Genomic DNA, 18,359 nt, shown 5'->3' on the forward strand with positions numbered 1-18,359 from the left:
AATAAATTAAATATTCAATATTAAACCATAATAACAATATAAAAAATTGTATTGTTTAAATTTATCACATTTGCAGTGGAAAAATTATATACGGACAATTAAATGTATGAACGTTTCCAAAGACAACTGATAATGGATATTTTTTAATAGTTAAAACAGTTCGGTTAGCACAAACATTCACTGGGTATACTACTTTTTACTTGTTATGTACCATATGTTGGTGCAGAGTCTGACAAACTTCATCTATTTCAGATTTAATTTGCAATACTTTTTCAACACAATATTTATTTCATATTATTGCATTATTTATCACTTTTAAGTTTTGAACTGCATTTAATGCTAATGCTTCTAGTGTCGGAATCATCATGATATATGGAAAATTGAATAAATTTATATTGCATTTCACCTGATATAGTAATAATGAAATTAGTTACAATACCTTTATATATAGGTAGATATATACCATTATGTCAAGAAAAATTTTAATCTAGTTATCCATTACTTTTTTTTTGTAATTTATTATGATTGACAGTTCTTTGTATTTAACTTACATTAAAAATTTTTCAACTTCAGTTACAATTTATTTCAAAGAATTATAATTAAAAATAGTAATAGAACTTTTGGCGCCTTTAATTTTAAAAATACATAGTGTATACGTTAAAAGCATAGAAATTCAAAGAATCATTCAGGTAACTATTATATTTTAAATAGTTTTTAAATAAATAAAATATTAATATAATTATGGTTCTTGTTAACCATTCAATTATTGAATCAATTGTTATTATTCAATTTTTTACTATATTTTAACTTACCTTTAACTTAAGTACATAAATCCAGTCTTATGCGTGGTTGTATTTTGTGTCCAGTTAGACGTAGTTTTCAGTAAAATAGTTGTCTAGTTTTTATAAGAAATTTGCACTTAATTTGCATTTAACACTGCCTGACGCGTTTTTATGGCAACTAGCGAAAAATAATTATATAATTTCACAGCCGAATATATTATCTAAAAAATTTTAATATAATTTAATTAAAATTGTAAAGTGATTTTGTGTTAAAAATTAAAGTCTTTATTTGATGGAATAAAATGCTATCCAAAAGTCTTTAAGATTTCTGTTACTAATTTCTCTATGAGTCTTTTTCTAAATATATTTCGGCTTAAATCGCGGCATTTATGAATAATTCATACAGTAACACATCAGTTAATGCGGCTAAGTAACTAAAGCTATTAACATATTTCGTTTTTGGTGTCATGCTCGCCACAATCTGCAGATACATAGTCACACGTAAAATAGATCCAAAAATGAAGAACATTGTTATTTTAACTAATTCTTATTATTGAATTTCTCTACTGTCCATATGAACTATGCCTAAGCCACTCCCTAAAATATTTACAAATTCTTTTTTATATTATATTATATGTGCTTTTGCTATACCTCAATATAAGAAAGTATCTATGTGTTTTCATTCGATTTTATGTGTCTCTGTAATACAAATATTTATTAGCAATCCGATTAATTGAGTAAAAGTAGCGAATACGTTATATACATATATATACTTAGACGTAAATATGGATATATACAGCTATGTATACTTAAAACGAACTGTGAAATTTTTGCTTCTTTAACTTCCTCAGATTTCTTTGCTCGCTGTGATTTGATTTGTTTATATGTATTTATCAATAATTATTTTATTAAGAAAATACCTGCAGTTATTGTTAATGATTTTGTTAAAATTATTAAATTTATAAAAATAATACTGAAAATATATTGAGTAATGTAATATATGTTGTCCTATGACAAAAAAGATATTTTGAACAGAAAAGAAGTGGTAATAGAAAATAATAAATTATTATTTAAAATGATAAAATAGAAAGAGTTAATTAATAATAAATAATTAATAATAAATTATTATTATTTGAAATAATAAAATAGAAATAGTTTATTATAATAGTTGTTATTGCACAATGGCACTATATCAAAAATTAATATTTCAATTAATTTAATTATTGTATTTTTGCTTAATTTCAAAAAAAAAAAATTATTTTCCTAATAGAAACAATTTTTTGTAATATATAATGTTTAGCAACAACACAATTTTCATTTTTAATTAAAAATAATTATTTACAGATATATAATTTTTATAAAATTATAAAAAAATTATTTAAGAGTAATTAAATATAATAAATATATCCAAAAAGAACACAAAATAGTTTTGATTGAACAGTAAAAAATTGCAACAACAAAATTAACATTTTTAATTAAAAATTATTATTTACACATTAAAATACTAACAAAAATATGAAACAATTATTTACGAATTACATTTAGAAGAAATATTTTTAAGAAGACCATGGTGATGGGTATTTGGCATTCTATTCAAAATAAGAATTTTGTTAAAAATATAAATATATTACTCAACAAGTCTTTTTAAAATTATTAAGACTACTGGTTGACCGTAAGAATTTTCTATAATAATTTTTTGATTTAAATAAATAATTAAGTATTTAATTGGAAATTTTTTAGTAAGTCAAGGAAAGTAAAACTTTTTGATCCACGTACTATCACGTACTATTGTTTGAAATAATAAAATAATAAATTAATATTTCAATTAATTTAATTATTGTATTTTTGCTTAATTTCATTAAATTTAATAATTTAATTTGAATTCGAAATCCTTAAAAGAATATATTTTTAAAAAACAAAAATGGAATATGTAGTAAAGAGACTAGAAATCAAGCTAAGTTCTTTTCAAAGAGTGATTTAGTGTTATTTATATCCACATTAGTATCTTTCTATGTAAATAGGATAAAGACATTTTTTTCTTAATCATAAAACTTAGTAGTATTATTGTTTTTGTATAAATTGCATATAATATTATTTATTATATATATTTTATTTATATTTTATTTTATATATTTTATAATAAAAAGTTCATTTATTTTTTTTTTTTTGAAAAAAAAAAAAAATATCCATAAAATAATAAAAAATATCCATAAAATCATAATAAAATCATTCCAATAATTACTTTGATGTATTTTTTAAAATGTTTTCATTTATTACTAATTGTTACTTCAGCCCTAAAGATGGAATTAATGGGATTTTGTGTATTTTGGAATGACACATTATTATTATGTCTTATTTGCTCATATCTTGCTATTGATGGTAAACGGACACATTACATTCATACCGAATAAGAATTAGAATCTTGAAATAACAGATAGTAGTGAGTTTATTAAAAGCCTTAACTTCGTTTTCTGGCAAACTTAAAAGTATCCATCTAGGAATGGCTTAATAAATCTTAAAAGAGCTCGAAACAATATTGTCTACATTAGTAATCATAATATTTTCGTCTTTAAAATTGTTTTATTATATATATTATTATATATCTATTATTTTACATAAAAAGTAGAATTTTATGAAAATTTAAGAAAATTGTTTCCCATCCATATAATAAAAAACATTAAATAAGCATTATAAACAATTTTAATTTCTATTGGTAATATTAATTATTAAAAGTTGTAGTTTGCTATATTATCACGTGATAGTAATAATAGCGCATCTCTTACGAAATACTTACTCCTATTTAGCATATATTTTTTAATATTTATAAGTACATAATTTTACAATAGAATACTCTATATCTCATGAATTTAGTCATTGATTATCATATAAGTATTCGCAATATTTTGATATAATAAAATTTTCATACAAACTAAAGCAATGCACAAAATTGAACAAAAAATAAAAGACTTAAACAACGAACTTAATTAGCAATTTGTGACTTATGAGCATGAGAGTGAACATAGCACCTGTTAAGTCTTCTTCTTTGTTGCTGATATTATTTATTGAAACTGCACTTGTTCGATGCACATTTAAATTGTTAAAGCATAAATGTATTGATTTCAAATAAATGGCGCCTTTTCCTTGCCACTTGCACTTAAATATACTGTGAGGCTTTTGCACATGAAACTTAGTTGATTTTTGTGGTAAAAGACACTTGGGTTTATAATTTTTTTTGTTATTTTGTTTGAGTGCTTGTATTTACGTTGAGTTTTTGCATAAATACAAAACTTAAAAATGCATAAAATGCTGCAAATGTACAAACATCACTAGATAATAATGCATTAATGCAATAACAATAATAATAACAACAACAATATATTGTATCTGAAATATAGTGGAATTTTATAATATTTTACTTAAACCGCAATAACTTTTTGTTTTAGTATTCACATTTTTGTTATTTTATTTTCTTGTAATATTTCTATCTTTTTTTCTTATTCTCTTAATATAAATTTATATATATATATATATGTATATATATATTTGGTACGTATATATTTTCTTTCTGTTTTTTTTTCTTCTCGAAATTGTCTTCACTTCTATATGGCAACATTTGTATTTTTTATGTACTAATCTGTATATTTGTAAGTATGTATGTATGCTTGTGCAAGTTAGTATATTTTTACTTGCACATTCTAACGTTGTAACGCGCCTTTGATTCTTCTTTGGTATTACAAAATGGAGTTGTGCGGTTAATGGGAGCGCAACCACTGTTCAAAATATTCCTGTACACTTAAGAACGAACAACGAGTAATAATCTTTCATTTATTATTAAAGATCATACAAATTATGTATAGATTTTCTCCAATTTAACATTTAATAAATTTTCAAATTTTTTTTTTTGAGGAAACTAGTTCACCACTACAATGCTTGCTTTTTTCTTGTTTTTGGTTGCACTTGAAAATTTTTAATAACATATTGTTGCATGTACATATATTATACTTTTTATTTTAAATTCAATAGTTCATTTAATTAGCAATTCCTTATCCTTTGTTTGTATTTATAAGTTTACACGTTTAGTCACACTGTAATCCTTTGCACTTAATTATGTAAACTAATTAGTTATATTATAAAGAAATTATTAGCCCTAATTTAATTCATTACTAAATTATATTGCACTGCATTTTATTCTCAAATAAATAATTAGCTTCAATTTCGACCTATATTCCACAACCGTTTACTGTACCATTCGACACGAAGGCCAAACACTCACTAAACTTGCTTAAGAAAATCTTCAAAGCAGTAGCTTTGTAGCGGCAGAATGGAATACCAACCGAAAAGCATAAATACCATACATATAACATACACATATGCATTAACAAACTGACAAGAAAACGACTTTATTTTTCTTACTAACAATTTGCTTTGAGCGTAGTATCGTTTGCAGTAAACACAAAACACAAAGCAGTAACCAGTAACACACACACGTCCAACACGCGAATTGCTAAAACGACAGGTAAAAATATACTGAAATTGTAAGATTAACAATTGCCTCACAATAACCCAAGTAAAACCGCGCAAGCAACGGCAAACACATAAAATGCGACAAATCAAAAGAAACACGAATAGAGAGAAAGAGAAAATATTAAAAGAAACGTTGAAGCCGTTGTACTTGCTATTATTGTATTACTTGTTGCTGTTGCTGTTTTTGTTGTTGTTGCCATTGTTGTTGAATGATCCGAATTGTGTGAGCTACAGAATACGAGAGAGAGAGAGAGAAAAAGAGAGGGGTCATACACAAAAACTTCAAACTAAAACCAAATACAACACAAAGATGCTAAAATAATGCTACTAATTGAATTTAAAAGAAAAAAAAAACATTTCAAACAATTTAAAGTTCTACGTTCTCACTTTTTAAATTCTTCAATAAAAATTTGACTCATTTTTGTGTTGAAAATTTCACTTGTTTTTTAGGAATTCAGAGGCTGTTCACTTTGAATAATGTGAAAGCATATCCGTAACTAATTTCTAAACAAAGATTAACTGTTGATGAGGAATGCGCTTGGAGTTAATCCAATATTCCAAGAATTTTCATATGACGAAAGGTCAGCGGTTGAGCAGGAATGACACTTTGACATTTAAGATGAAATTGTACAGATTTTTGTATTTATATAAAAAAAACTTTCAGCCAATGAACTCGTATTAAAAGTAAAATATGATATAAAATTATAAAAAAAATTGTTTATTCAAAATTATTATAAAAAATAACTTTCGAAGGCTGTTTAATATTAATAAATCAGAGTTCATCTCTGATTTTAGTATGATAAAAATTGAATATATAATATTATATATATTAATATATTATATAATAATATTACAATATTATTATAACAAACAGTCTTTTATATAATATATTAACACAATAAATTTAATTTAATGCAGTCATTTAAAGTTACATTTATTATATCTATAGGCTTCTTTCTCTTCAACCTCCCACACGAAATTTAGCGGTTTCACAAGTGTGTCATTATTGGTGTGGAATACTAGTCGTTCCTTCCACACGTAATTTCGATTTTTATTTATTTTTCGTCTTGTAGAAAAAACACCATTGCATGTGATGCGGGTTTTAATTAGAATTTGCTCTTTTCTTTTTTACACTCGCTCGTTTATTCAATTTACACTCATTATTGTTGTTGTGTTGTGAAGTATTGCCTCTTACAATTAAATTGTTGTAATATTTTTCTTGACTTGCTCTCATTTCTTGTGCTCTTAGAATAAGAGCATTACTGTTGTGGGATTTTATATTTGAATTTCTGTGTATTTTGGTTTTATAGTACGCACGCAATCGACGTTGTTATCTGACCAGGCAGTATGTTGGTACTTTTAACATAGTGCCTAGGAGCTTTAAGGCTGATATATTTGTGCCGTGAGCAATTAGCTGACAGTGCATTAGTTATTCGTGTCAACAGGGGACAAGTAAATACTTTATGTGCAAGTATTTAGTGTTTGGGTTGAGCTTTTCATGTTGTGTTATTTTTACAACTAATCACTTTTTGGTTACACTACTTTACAAAAAATATATAAATATTTTTTCCAAAGACTAGACCTATATTAAGGTGATTTTTTCTCTTATCTGCAGTTTTTCCATTTTTTGCGAATAATCGTTATATGTATTAGTTTTTTCGTAACAGCATTCTGCATATGCCTCCAAAAAATTTTTTGCGGAAGTTTACCGCTTTCAATATTTTCAACGTTAATTGCTTTCTTTGTTTTTATTCTTTCTTCTATTCGAAGCCAAGTTCTATCCGACATCCAGATCTTTCTGGCTTTATTTTTACAACCCAGTGTATCTCAGTAACCCAGTTTGGCAACCAACATATAATGATCACTGCCCATTTCAGCACCTATTTTTACATGAACGTCCAGCAGCGTGACCTCCAACAATCATGAATTAAGAGGTGGTTTATTCATTTGTTTGTTCTCCCGCCCGGATAAATGCAAGCAATGTGTATAGCGATCCGCTTGCTAGAAGTCCGACGACCGCTTTAAGCCGCACCTAACATACTGAACAGACGCTGAAATAGAGACACCATTAGAAATTCGGTCCTTTGACCAGACTGTTGTTGAATCGTCCACTGCCTTGAATTATACGCTGCCTTTGTTTGATAACGAAGTTTACTTCGAGCTATTTGGTCCACAGGAAGTATTTAATTTCCCTCCTACTACCCATATCTGGGAGGTATTCCACTATCCGCAACCTGGGGACGCGCCCTCTAGGAATGTTAGGCTCGCCAAAGGACAAGGGAGATGGAGCCTTTCAAGTCGCTTATAACCTTTGGTATTCATATAAACACAGCGACAGTTAGTAAACCATTATTTGGCTTGAGAGCAAATAATCTCTTATTTATTTCTTTGTTCTTGTTTCGGATATGGAGTTTTTTCAAATAACACTTAAACAATAGCAAAGTCCTATTTTGAAGAACGGAGTATTTCAGAAATAATTTAAATTTTATTTAGTAAAGTCAACTTACTTGAAACATAAAAGAAATTTCGGAACAGATTTCTTGAGCAAGCCAACACTCTGTTGTATCTATACATGTCTTATTCCTAAAAGCTAAACGGTTTCTCATGTGTTAATAGTGGAGGCTACTGGGCAACGGAAGTTAAATAAAATGAAATGATTGTTGATTGCCGTGTATTTTCATGGCCGTATAGATTCTTGTTGAAATATATACTCTCTCTCACCAAGATACTTAATTGTGCATTGCTTCAAACATACTTCTAAAAAATTTTTTACGGCATGTATCTAAAATTATTCATGACGACAATGTTCAAAAATACCAAGAAGATTGACCGTCCACAACGATTATCCTTGAATTCCTATTGCAATTCGAATATTTTAATTTAATTTTACAATCATTTCGTTATTTTACAAATTGTTCAATTGGGGAAATTTTTTCATCCAATAAGATAATATTCGGTAATATGTTGCGTCGTGCTCCTTCACTTCTTGAGTCCATTCTTGTTTAACATCGATGAATTTTTATCCTTTTTAAAATTTGTAGGATATCACTTTGAGCTTGTTTTGGTATATTTTTTCATATATTTGCATGGTTATTTTCGATATATTTAGTTGAAGTGCCATTTGTCAGCGAAAGCTACCTTCATAATCTCTTGCAACACTGTCAATTGTGTTATAACATTCTATGATTCGAAGCTCGATAGATTTATTCAAATTAAAGTGTTGAAGAGGGTTAGTAGTAGCAACTTGTAGTTTACCACTTAATTACAGCGATAAATGATCTTGTACTATTATGTTAAAATTCTATGGTAAACAATAATGTTTTGAAAAAAGTACATCAACTATCACTAAACAGGTGATGGACAGTCTTGCCATTTCGAAATAGTCGAAAGTATAGCAATTTAAAGTTTAAAAATTAAATTATTACACAAAAAAAAAAACAAAAAGCAATAGTACATAAATTTAGAGTTATAATTTAACTTTATTTTAAATTATTGGAAAGTCATTTTAAACTAAATTTTGATATTATATTAAATTCAAATTCAGAGAGTGTATTATCTTTACTTTTATTCCGCAATATGTGCCTGAAAATAACTTTACAATAGCAGTAATTTTTTCTTTCAGAGCAGGAAAAAAATAACATTACCTCTGGTTGAAAGAAATTGGCAGCACTTTTAATATATGTTTAATGCTTTTGTTTGCCATATGTTTTTTGTTATGTTGTGTACAATATGATATGATACAAACGACTTGCATTTTGAAACATATTTTCAATGAACATTCATAACAGACTGATTTTTGAATTTGGCCGCATTAAAACTTTGGTCTTAAAATATTTTGGCGACCAAAACCTAACTCTGAGGATTTTAAGAGCATTGTTGTTGCTTCACACGTTTTCTTGCGTAAGTTGCGAGTATATTTTTGCTACTCTGAAAAAAAAATGACGGCTAATGTAAAGCCTAGTACTAGCATTGTTTTGCAGGACAAATTAACAAATAATTCATATAAATATAATATTTTATTATAAATGTTTCTTAAAATTTTTACATTATGGAAAAATTTTTAATATGCGGTTTTTTGTTAATTTTTCATGTATGAGTATCACATTGAAATTATTTGAGGAAGTATACCAAGGTTACAAAAATCTAGTGGGACATTAAGAAATGCATAATAGTGTGTCCCATGTGATTTGTTTTTTTGTTCTTTTTCTTTGTTTGTTGTGTTATTGTGTGGATTATTATATAATCCATTATATAATATTATATAAAATAGAAATTGCATAAAAATATTGCTTGTACTCATTTCTTGTTCTCTTAGAATTCATTTTAATTTTGCTATGCGATTTTATTTTGGAAAGAGAGCAAAAAAAAAAACGTAAGAAAGAGCACACAATCAACGCTGTTGTAGTTCTTTTTATTAAGGCTCATGTTATGTAGAGTGTCACGGGAACGTTAATTTCAATGCAAATTAAAAAATTGAGAGTGAGAGAAAAAAATATATGTCGGTTTAAAAAGCTTAAAAATTTAAGCTGTGGCTATCTGTGTCTCGTAGTTCAGTATGCATGTATGTATATATTTGATTTAAAAACTTAAGCACAACAAAAAAGTATAAGAGTGCATAATATGCATTTTCATCATAGCCTGAAAGACCCAATTTTGACGTGTCCGTGACACTATACATAGCATGGACCTACGAAAGGACACTGCGCAACAACAAATTATATACTAAGAAAAAAGTTTAAAACCAGTTTTACAATGTATTTTATTGTTGTATCTTTGTTCCATTCTACTGACATATACTATATCTATTCTGGGAGTAATTGTTGGATATTTGTCGAGATAAATTTGAAAATATGTTATGTGCAATATAGTAATGTAAAAGCACAATAAGATATTCTAATATACTTGCCTATTACCATTTCTTTTTGTTCTATGACTAATGACAAATTTTGTATTAGAGTTAACTGTCAATATATAATGTCATATTAATTATAATTTTTTTCCTGTAACTTTAAAATGTAAAATTTTTATAATAGAAAGAAGAAGTATATATATTGTTACAAAATTTCTAAATTTTCTTTTGCAACTTTAATGAATAAAAAAATATTCCATCACGTATTGAACAATACATTTGCAAAATAGTGTCGCAATTAATTTTATGTTTTCAAGGAACTATTGTATTGAAAAAATATTCGGAATTTGGAAGTACATCGGAGCGATAGGTATTTGGACTTGTCTATCTTAAGTAAGTGCAATTATATTTATATATATTTTAATAACTATTAGATTTTAATTAATTGTATGTAACGGTGTTTTTGTGTATCCGTAATGTAATAAAATTCCAGAAACAGTCAATTGTTCAAAAAGTAATTTTGATGATAGTTTCCTGTTTTATTGAATTATATATTTTAACTTTGGTGCAACACCATATGACTCCTGTCTAACAGTGGCATGATCTTTATTAGTAAACTATTGATTCAGGTCAGTCAATAGTAGTGAATGAGAACATTAGTATTTTTTATTCATTAGCAATGGCTTTCAAAGTACTCTAAAGTGATTTCAGAGTTTTTTAACTTCCTGATCTCCTGCACTTAGATAAACCATTCTTCGTCTATACTAATGATTCGCCTTAAACGCACAATGCTTTACTGTTTACCAGGAAACCATGTATGCCCATGAGAACAGCAGATTTGTTAGAATACTTTTTAGGGATGCTAAGATATTTAGGTTATCTCTGATAACTTTTTGCTAAATTATGTTTTGTCTAAGGCATTTGATATATACACAAATACATATATATATGTACTAGAATTGTGTAAGAAATGAAGATAAAGTATACAGCATATTAGACAGTAAGTCACAATATATTTTTCATTCATCAATATGGATTCCCTTAATTACAATACATTCCAGCGTTTCTCTAATACTTATAGGCATTATTTATAGAACAGTTTATCGCACGCCTTTCAATACCCAGTAATTACAGGCATGACTTCATTGTTAGAGTAAACATTTTTCCTTTTAGAGCATTCTTTTTAGATCTGATAGTCAGTAGAGTAGTCCTTAGGTGCCAAATCTAACAAGTGTGACAGATGAGAAAAAATTCATGCAATTTGGCGATCGTAAAAAACGACTAACGATGCAACGTGAAAGAACATTAGTTACTTCATTTACGTCTCGATGCAAAGGATTTTATTTATTTTGCTGAAAATGTTACAACCCGTGCTCAAAATTCCTTTCCGGAATTTATAAACGGATTTATTTATAAGATTTGAAATAAATGTGTACTTATTACATGCATACATATAACATACATTTTATTATATTTTCGTAGGTTGACGTATTTTAAAATTCTTGATATTGAATTGATATACGGTTTGAAAAGCCAAAAGCCAGATTTGCTTTTAAAGCATTTTTTTATCTAATAATTAGAACTGTTGCCGATAAAGTTAAGAGTTTTATTTGATCCAAATTCTGATATTTTGCAACAATATGTTAGCAGAACAACTTAAGCGCTTAATTCCTGGTTGTGGAATTATTATAGAAACAATTCAAAAGGAGGTATACCAGGGCTTGGTCCAAGAATCTAGTGAAGATTATATAACATTGTACGAAGTTAAATTGATTGGAAAACCTTATCGTAATCCGGAGCGGATTAAATCTTTTAAGTAAGCAATCAGTTAATTAGTTTGATATAAATATAAATCATTGATATTAAAATATAATGATCATTTTTATATTAATTTACATAATTGTAGCTTTTGTATTGTGCAAAGATATACACTTATTCCACCTTTTAAAGGTGAGGTTCCTGGTATGCCTACACCTTATATTAGAATACCTACGCTTGCTACTCACTTTCCCTACCAAGTACGTGAAATACATAATGCTCCCATAAGGTATTTTCGTCTACTTTCGGCACAATCTCGGCCACTCGATGCTTTAACAGAAGGACAAAATGATGAGAACGGTGTGAGCGCGTCTGATTCTGATAAACAACAACCTGAATATTGTGAAACGCATATGTATACTCATGAAAATGGAAATACTTACTTCGTGCCTGTCTTGCGACGAGGACAAGCAATAGTTCCCATTCAAAACTACGAACATCCTATTGAAAGGTCTTTAACTGCAGCTGTGGAGAATGTATGTTCTGACTCAACTCTGACCTCTAGCACATGTGATACTCATAGTATGGCCGAAGAATGTGATATTAATAACGAAGAACCGGTAATTATTACAAACTCCACTTCTGATTTTGATATTGAGCACAATCAGGAAAGTATAGAAATATCGAGGCATCCATCCTTACTTACATTTTGTGCTAGTGCGTCCGATATTGCCGTAGAAGTCATTGACACACAAACGAGCATAATCGCAAAATCTAACAATATGACTTGCAGTAAGTAATGCACTCAAATATTTTAAGATTAAATTTATTTATTCTTCTCCCACAGCCCAATTAAAAACCGTACAACATATGCAAACTAAACCGTTTCGTGCAATTGCGAGCCATTGTTTACCTTGTGGAATTTCTAATCCACAGGAGTATTTATTTCCATCATTCCACTCTAAACGTATTGAAGCGGGGAGCAGTGAAGGTTTGTTTATTTAAATCTATAAATTATCCAATAATTTAATTGTTGAAATTATAGGTGTAGCGTATATGGATGGTATTTACTTTCAAACCATGGAAGGCTATTTCGTGCCATCAGTTGATATTAACACACGGCATGATATACAAAGGCAATTTTTAAAACAAGGAAGACCGCAATCAGAGCAAAACTTATTGTTTGCTCGCAATATTTGTGACATTGCATTTATGATGATACGCAGTTTTCATGAGCCACATAAGAAGCCTAGGAACGTCAAAGGTGTGATAATAAGTACTCAGACTGAAATTAGTTACGATATTGGAATAAATGCTGGTCTGTTTTTGTCTAATTGCGGTATTAAACTTTGGTTTCATGTTAATCGAAATATGGACGTTGATGAATCTATTACACCAACCATTGCACCGTCAGACAATAAACTTTTTGAGCTTTTTCGTAGCAGTAATGAAGTTACTACCAAAGTTAGTGAGCTACCAGATCCTAACTTTGTCATTGTTATAACGCAAGCTGATAATAATATTGAACTGTGTGATAAACTTAAAATGTGGATAAGTACAGTAAAAGCTCCTTTGTTTTTCGTAGATCCTGCGGTAAACAGCCAGCTACAAACAGCCAATTGTCACAAATATGCAATCATTCCAATATTACCAATTGAAGGATTCAACGAATACAACTACATGCAAACATTTCTCTGTAATTTATCTGTACCGGAGAAGTTGATCAAGTGCATAATACCACATTATAAATCACCTTTTGGTGTTAATGATATTGTTGAGATTACTAAAGCCGAAATGAGTTCAAGCAAAACTTCTATTAATCAGATATCTGTTGAAGAATCCACAAAATTGGAATTTGAAACTCAGTTACTTTATGAAAATTGAGTCTATACCAAAGTCTACAATTTATGTACAACAACTGTAGTAAAATGAATATCCTGGAGCTACATACTATAGATTTTACAGTAATTTAATATAACAATTTAACCATAAACTGATCGTGATCTAATAGACTTACGTTATATACGTTTTCAACAGACTGACATTTCCATAGAATGAAAAATTAAAGTGTGCGCAAAATTCAATCCAAATTTACAGTTGATAAATTTATTATTATCAAAATAAATACATATATACACATCCATATAACAAGTCTCTCATTTTTTTTTATTTCTTTTCTTTAAAAAAAAACAATTCATATACAGTCGTCCTTTCCAACTTGTTGGTAAAAACTGCAATATTTATATATTATTGGATCTGTTGTCTAATCAAATATGAAAGTCGAGTAAGGAAGTGTTTCAATTATTTTTAGCAGCAAGTGCAGAGTATAAACTTTTATTTAAATAGAATAAGTTTTATGTATGAGTAAAATATAAAAGAGTGCTGTTGGATTATAGTTAAGTTAACTTGTAAGTTTGTGAATAGTCTAAATCTGAACTCAAATGTGAGTTCACTACAGTAAGTACCAAGTCTGCTGTATTCCTCAAATAGGTATATAGGAATAGGTACTACACAATTTTTTAAAAAAATTTTTATAAAAAGGATAATAAACTGACAGGGTGTCTACACTGGCTAGATTTTGGTAAGATTTTAATTCTGTGTCTACACTGACTAGACTTTGGCAAGATTTTTATAATGGCAACATCTGCTATATGCATATCTAGAACATCAAATAATCAATCCAAGATTTTGAAGTAATGTAATCCTACAACATTCTAAACTTAATGGTAGCAGCTACCGACTTAAAAAAATACATATACAAAATCTAAAAAATTTTGTTTTGTTAGAATCAAAGCTTTCTGGATACAGGAATTCTATTATAATTTCTAAGCGACTGCTGTACAAAGTTATTAGTATTAGTTATAAATAGATTCAAGAGTTGGGCGGTTAATAAATAACACTTCGACCGTTCTATAACTCTAAAGGAAATTAATTTTCTCTTTTTTCTTTTCGCTCTTACCCAAACTTCTATAGCAAAAACATTCAATTCTCAAATCACACATTTACTATGTGTATTCTTTAATATAATTTTTAACCTAGTTATAATTAAATGAAGGATACAATAAGACTTACTTATTTACATATAGTTAACATGACACATAAGATTGAGATTTGCAAATATGTAAATATATATCATAGAATTATTAGGTTGAACAAAAATAAACGACTAACTTATAAGGTTTCTTTCTTCTTAGAATCCGTTTCCCTTAGTGGAGCATAGCGCCACAACGATTCTCTTAAACTGCACTCTGTAAGGTGCTTGTCTGCATATATAGTTCCATGTGTAGAGCGCTGCTATCATATATAATGGTTTCTTTAGGGATAGAAAATTATGATGCATAAGTTACAAAGCATCTATCTCAGTGAAAAAAATTAAATCTGTTTTCGATTGGCAAATAGTTCTCGATATTTATATTTTATTTTATTATTGATATTTTATTTTTATTGCATTTACTTGCGAATTAAAAGTTAAAAATTAAACTAGAATAAAAAAAACAAAGATTGTAAAAATGAATAAAATTATATCACATTTAATTGAAAATTAATCATTTAAGGAAGATTCTTCTGATAATTTCGGTGGACCAAAAAATCTAGAGTGGGGGATTTTATAAATGATATAGTTTTCAATAACGCGAATATATTGTAAATAATAGTACAATATAATAATGTGAACTTAATCATTTATTTAGTTTATAGAAATTATTTGATTAAGCCGTGGTACTGCAAAAACAATTTATACGTCAATTTTGCAACATTTTAAACATTGGCAGCGGTCAGGAGAAAAGAAGGGTGCAAGTTCTAAGCCACAACGCTTAATGGTGCTTTTTATGGTGCTTATAAAAAATTTTCCGTATAAAAATGCTCACTTTATATAACAATTTCAGTTTTTGGCTAAAAATAATACTATCTACCGAGAAGTGGCAAAGTCATTTAACAGATTTATTTCGAGTGCCCATAGACTTATTTCTTTCTATTTTGCAAAAAAACATATATAGTAAATCATAACGCATATCATCATAAAGTACACATATCATAACATTTCTTCAAATTAATTGTAAAAGTTTTTGAGTAGTAAAATTAATAGGCATTAAAATTAACTCTCTAATTCCGTCTGAATTTTTAGTCAATCTTGTATCAACTTATATTGTCAAAAACTAAGAAAGTAGGAAGAGATATGTAATCTCTTCCAAGAAATTCTTCGAGTTTGTCAAAACAAACTGTTTCATCCAGCATTACTCCCGATAATTCCATCGGGATTGTTTTGATCGCTAATTGCAACCATTAAAACTTTTATCTATTAGAACTCTGCAAGTCTTTTTTTGTAACCTTGCAATCTAATTAGATTGAGATTTTTAAAATGACAACTAGAAAGATACTGTGTAGGTATTTGAGGAGACGACTAATGAATTATCCATTTTGAGTTACTACCGCTTGAAAAAAAATCGATTCAAATATATGCCACTGTTCTTCTATGCTGCCAACAATAAAAACACTTGAAAAAATTCTGATATCTATTTAGTTATCTATAAACCTTTACTGTTTTATACTACACATATTTTTGATGACTACAAACACTGAGAAACTTTGGTTTTAATCCATTGACAATGTGTTTTCATTAGTTCCTATCTCTGTAACACTGCTTCAAAGCATGACTGTACCAAGTATGAGTCATTAGAAATTGTGTTTGTAACGAAAAATATGTTTTAATTTTATGTAAAATCATTTTTTCATTTTTTGTCTTTAAATTTTAAATTACAATAATTACAATAGCCATACCCCATACCCCCTACTCCCTACACCCATCTTCCTTCTCTCCATACCACGCCGATACGTTCTGACTTACATATGCCTATACATCTAGGCACTAAGTTTCGTTATCTCAACTCTCTCTCTCCACTGCTTACTCACACTGCCATTTATTCATTTCTAATAGATGGTTTTATTGGACTAATACACTGTTCTATAGTAAAATTATAAGATAAGAAAATAAAAAAGATATATTACAACTATGGCCCTTAACGTTCAAGTAATTTCGCATACAAAATAAATAATACAACAACGTGTGCTATAATTTTTTCTACGAGCCTATGACCTCGTGCTATTATATTATGATGTATCCTAAATTCTAAATTATGATCTAGAATCAGGTTTTTTCTGTTCACGATTTTTGTAAGAAAACGTATTTCCAGAAACTTGGAGAGACAGGTTCTACGTTTATCGGTATAAAGAACTTAACGTCTTCTAGCGATTTAACCTTATTATTATTATTATTATTATTATTATTATTTGTTGTACTTTTCAGTGGGATGGAATGATGCCTTAAGCGATGATGAGGCATTGTAATTATACATTAAGACCGAAAAGTTTTCGGAAATTCTCATTTAAAATTCGCGCGCTGTATATTTTTCGATATTTTAAGTTTATGTAGTTTGGCAGCACTGTCCTTAATTACTATGCCAAAAATGAGCGCGATCTGTCAGACAGTTCGTTTACGGCAGCTGTTGAAACCAGTTCACCTCAGTAGGGCGTTGCGAAAAAAACAATGGAAAAAAATATTGAACAAAGAGTTTGCATCAAATTTTGTGTTTCGAACGAAATTTCGTGTGCAGAATCGTTGCGAATGCTACAAAAGGCTTATGGGGAATCAGTTTTATCGAAAACTCAAGTTTATGAGTGGTACAAAGCCTTCCAGGACGGTCGTACGACCGTCGAAGACATTTCGCAACGCACTACTGAGGTGAACTGGTTTCAACAGCTGCCGTAAACGAACTGTCTGACAGATCGAGCTCATTTTTGGCATAGTAATTAAGGACAGTGCTGCCAAACTACATAAACTTAAAATATCGAAAAATATACAGCGCGCGAATTTTAAATGAGAATTTCCGAAAACTTTTCAGTCTTAATGTAAGTATAATCGCTTGCTTGTTTTTTTTTTTTAAATTTTTAGCGTTAATAAGTCATATCATTTAAAACTTTTTCTCAAGTTTCTCATTTTAAAACTTTTTGTGAATGACACAATACTGAATATGCTGTGGAAGTTCACAATCAATCAGGATAAACATTTTACTTAATTGCTTACTTAACACTTCTGATTTTTCGACATCTCTCTAGCCCAAGAACTCATCTTATTTCTAATTGGAACATTTTGTGTTGGTGCCTTTTGTTTTACTACTTTTAAGAGTAAAATAGTTTAAGTATTTTTTTCGAATCTAATATTGGATAATATTGGATAATATTGGATCGGTATAATCAATCGAGTTAGTATACCTTTTTCTAATTTAATGTGCGGTAATCACTAATTAGTAGAGCTAATGCATAGCACTTTTGTGCAAGAATTTTTTTGACTGATTGCATTAAGTAGTGCCCGTACAAAATAACTAATCAAAATTAACTCTAATTAATAAATGAATATGTATATGAGAAAAACAAAAAAACATGAATACATA

At 28.4% G+C, this 18,359-nt stretch overlaps 2 protein-coding genes across 5 annotated transcripts in view; one reads left to right on the forward strand and one right to left on the reverse strand.

The window, feature by feature from the left end:
- Positions 1-5,281, reverse strand: part of LOC119689665 — an 80,653-nt gene extending 75,372 nt beyond the window's left edge. For both annotated transcript variants that reach the window (XR_005253469.1, XM_038104543.1), the window contains exons 1-2: positions 5,200-5,281; positions 813-1,003 (exon numbers count right to left, since the gene is read on the reverse strand). The gene's annotated coding sequence lies outside the window, so the exon portion shown is untranslated. The remainder of the gene's footprint in view (positions 1-812; positions 1,004-5,199) is intronic.
- LOC119689666 lies at positions 603-14,038 on the forward strand. 3 transcript variants are annotated; one of them, XM_038104544.1, is made up of 6 exons: positions 619-689; positions 10,473-10,548; positions 11,638-11,971; positions 12,062-12,705; positions 12,761-12,904; positions 12,959-14,038. In XM_038104544.1, the coding sequence occupies exons 3-6, from the start codon at positions 11,796-11,798 to the stop codon at positions 13,795-13,797; spliced, it is 1,803 nt and encodes a 600-aa protein (XP_037960472.1). In that variant the 5' UTR covers positions 619-689; positions 10,473-10,548; positions 11,638-11,795; the 3' UTR covers positions 13,798-14,038. The 3 variants fall into 3 exon arrangements, with proteins under 3 accessions (XP_037960473.1, XP_037960472.1, XP_037960474.1); XM_038104545.1 differs by lacking the exon at positions 10,473-10,548 and having other exon boundaries at positions 603-689; XM_038104546.1 differs by lacking the exons at positions 619-689; positions 10,473-10,548 and having other exon boundaries at positions 11,883-11,971; positions 12,106-12,705.
- The last annotated feature ends 4,321 nt before the right edge of the window (positions 14,039-18,359 follow it).

This window comes from Teleopsis dalmanni, chromosome X (genome assembly GCF_002237135.1).
Source record: "Teleopsis dalmanni isolate 2A chromosome X, ASM223713v2, whole genome shotgun sequence".
NCBI classification, from domain to species: domain Eukaryota; kingdom Metazoa; phylum Arthropoda; class Insecta; order Diptera; family Diopsidae; genus Teleopsis; species Teleopsis dalmanni.

What these genes read in the sequence shown, in the direction of transcription:
- LOC119689666 (XM_038104545.1), top strand. Translation starts at nt 11,796, where the DNA reads ATGTTAGCAGAACAACTTAAGCGCTTAATTCCTGGTTGTGGAATTATT. An exon ending in GAGCGGATTAAATCTTTTAA is followed by an intron (nt 11,972 to 12,061) that starts GTAAGCAATCAG and finishes ACATAATTGTAG; the next exon opens with CTTTTGTATTGTGCAAAGAT. An exon ending in TGAAGCGGGGAGCAGTGAAG is followed by an intron (nt 12,905 to 12,958) that starts GTTTGTTTATTT and finishes TTGAAATTATAG; the next exon opens with GTGTAGCGTATATGGATGGT.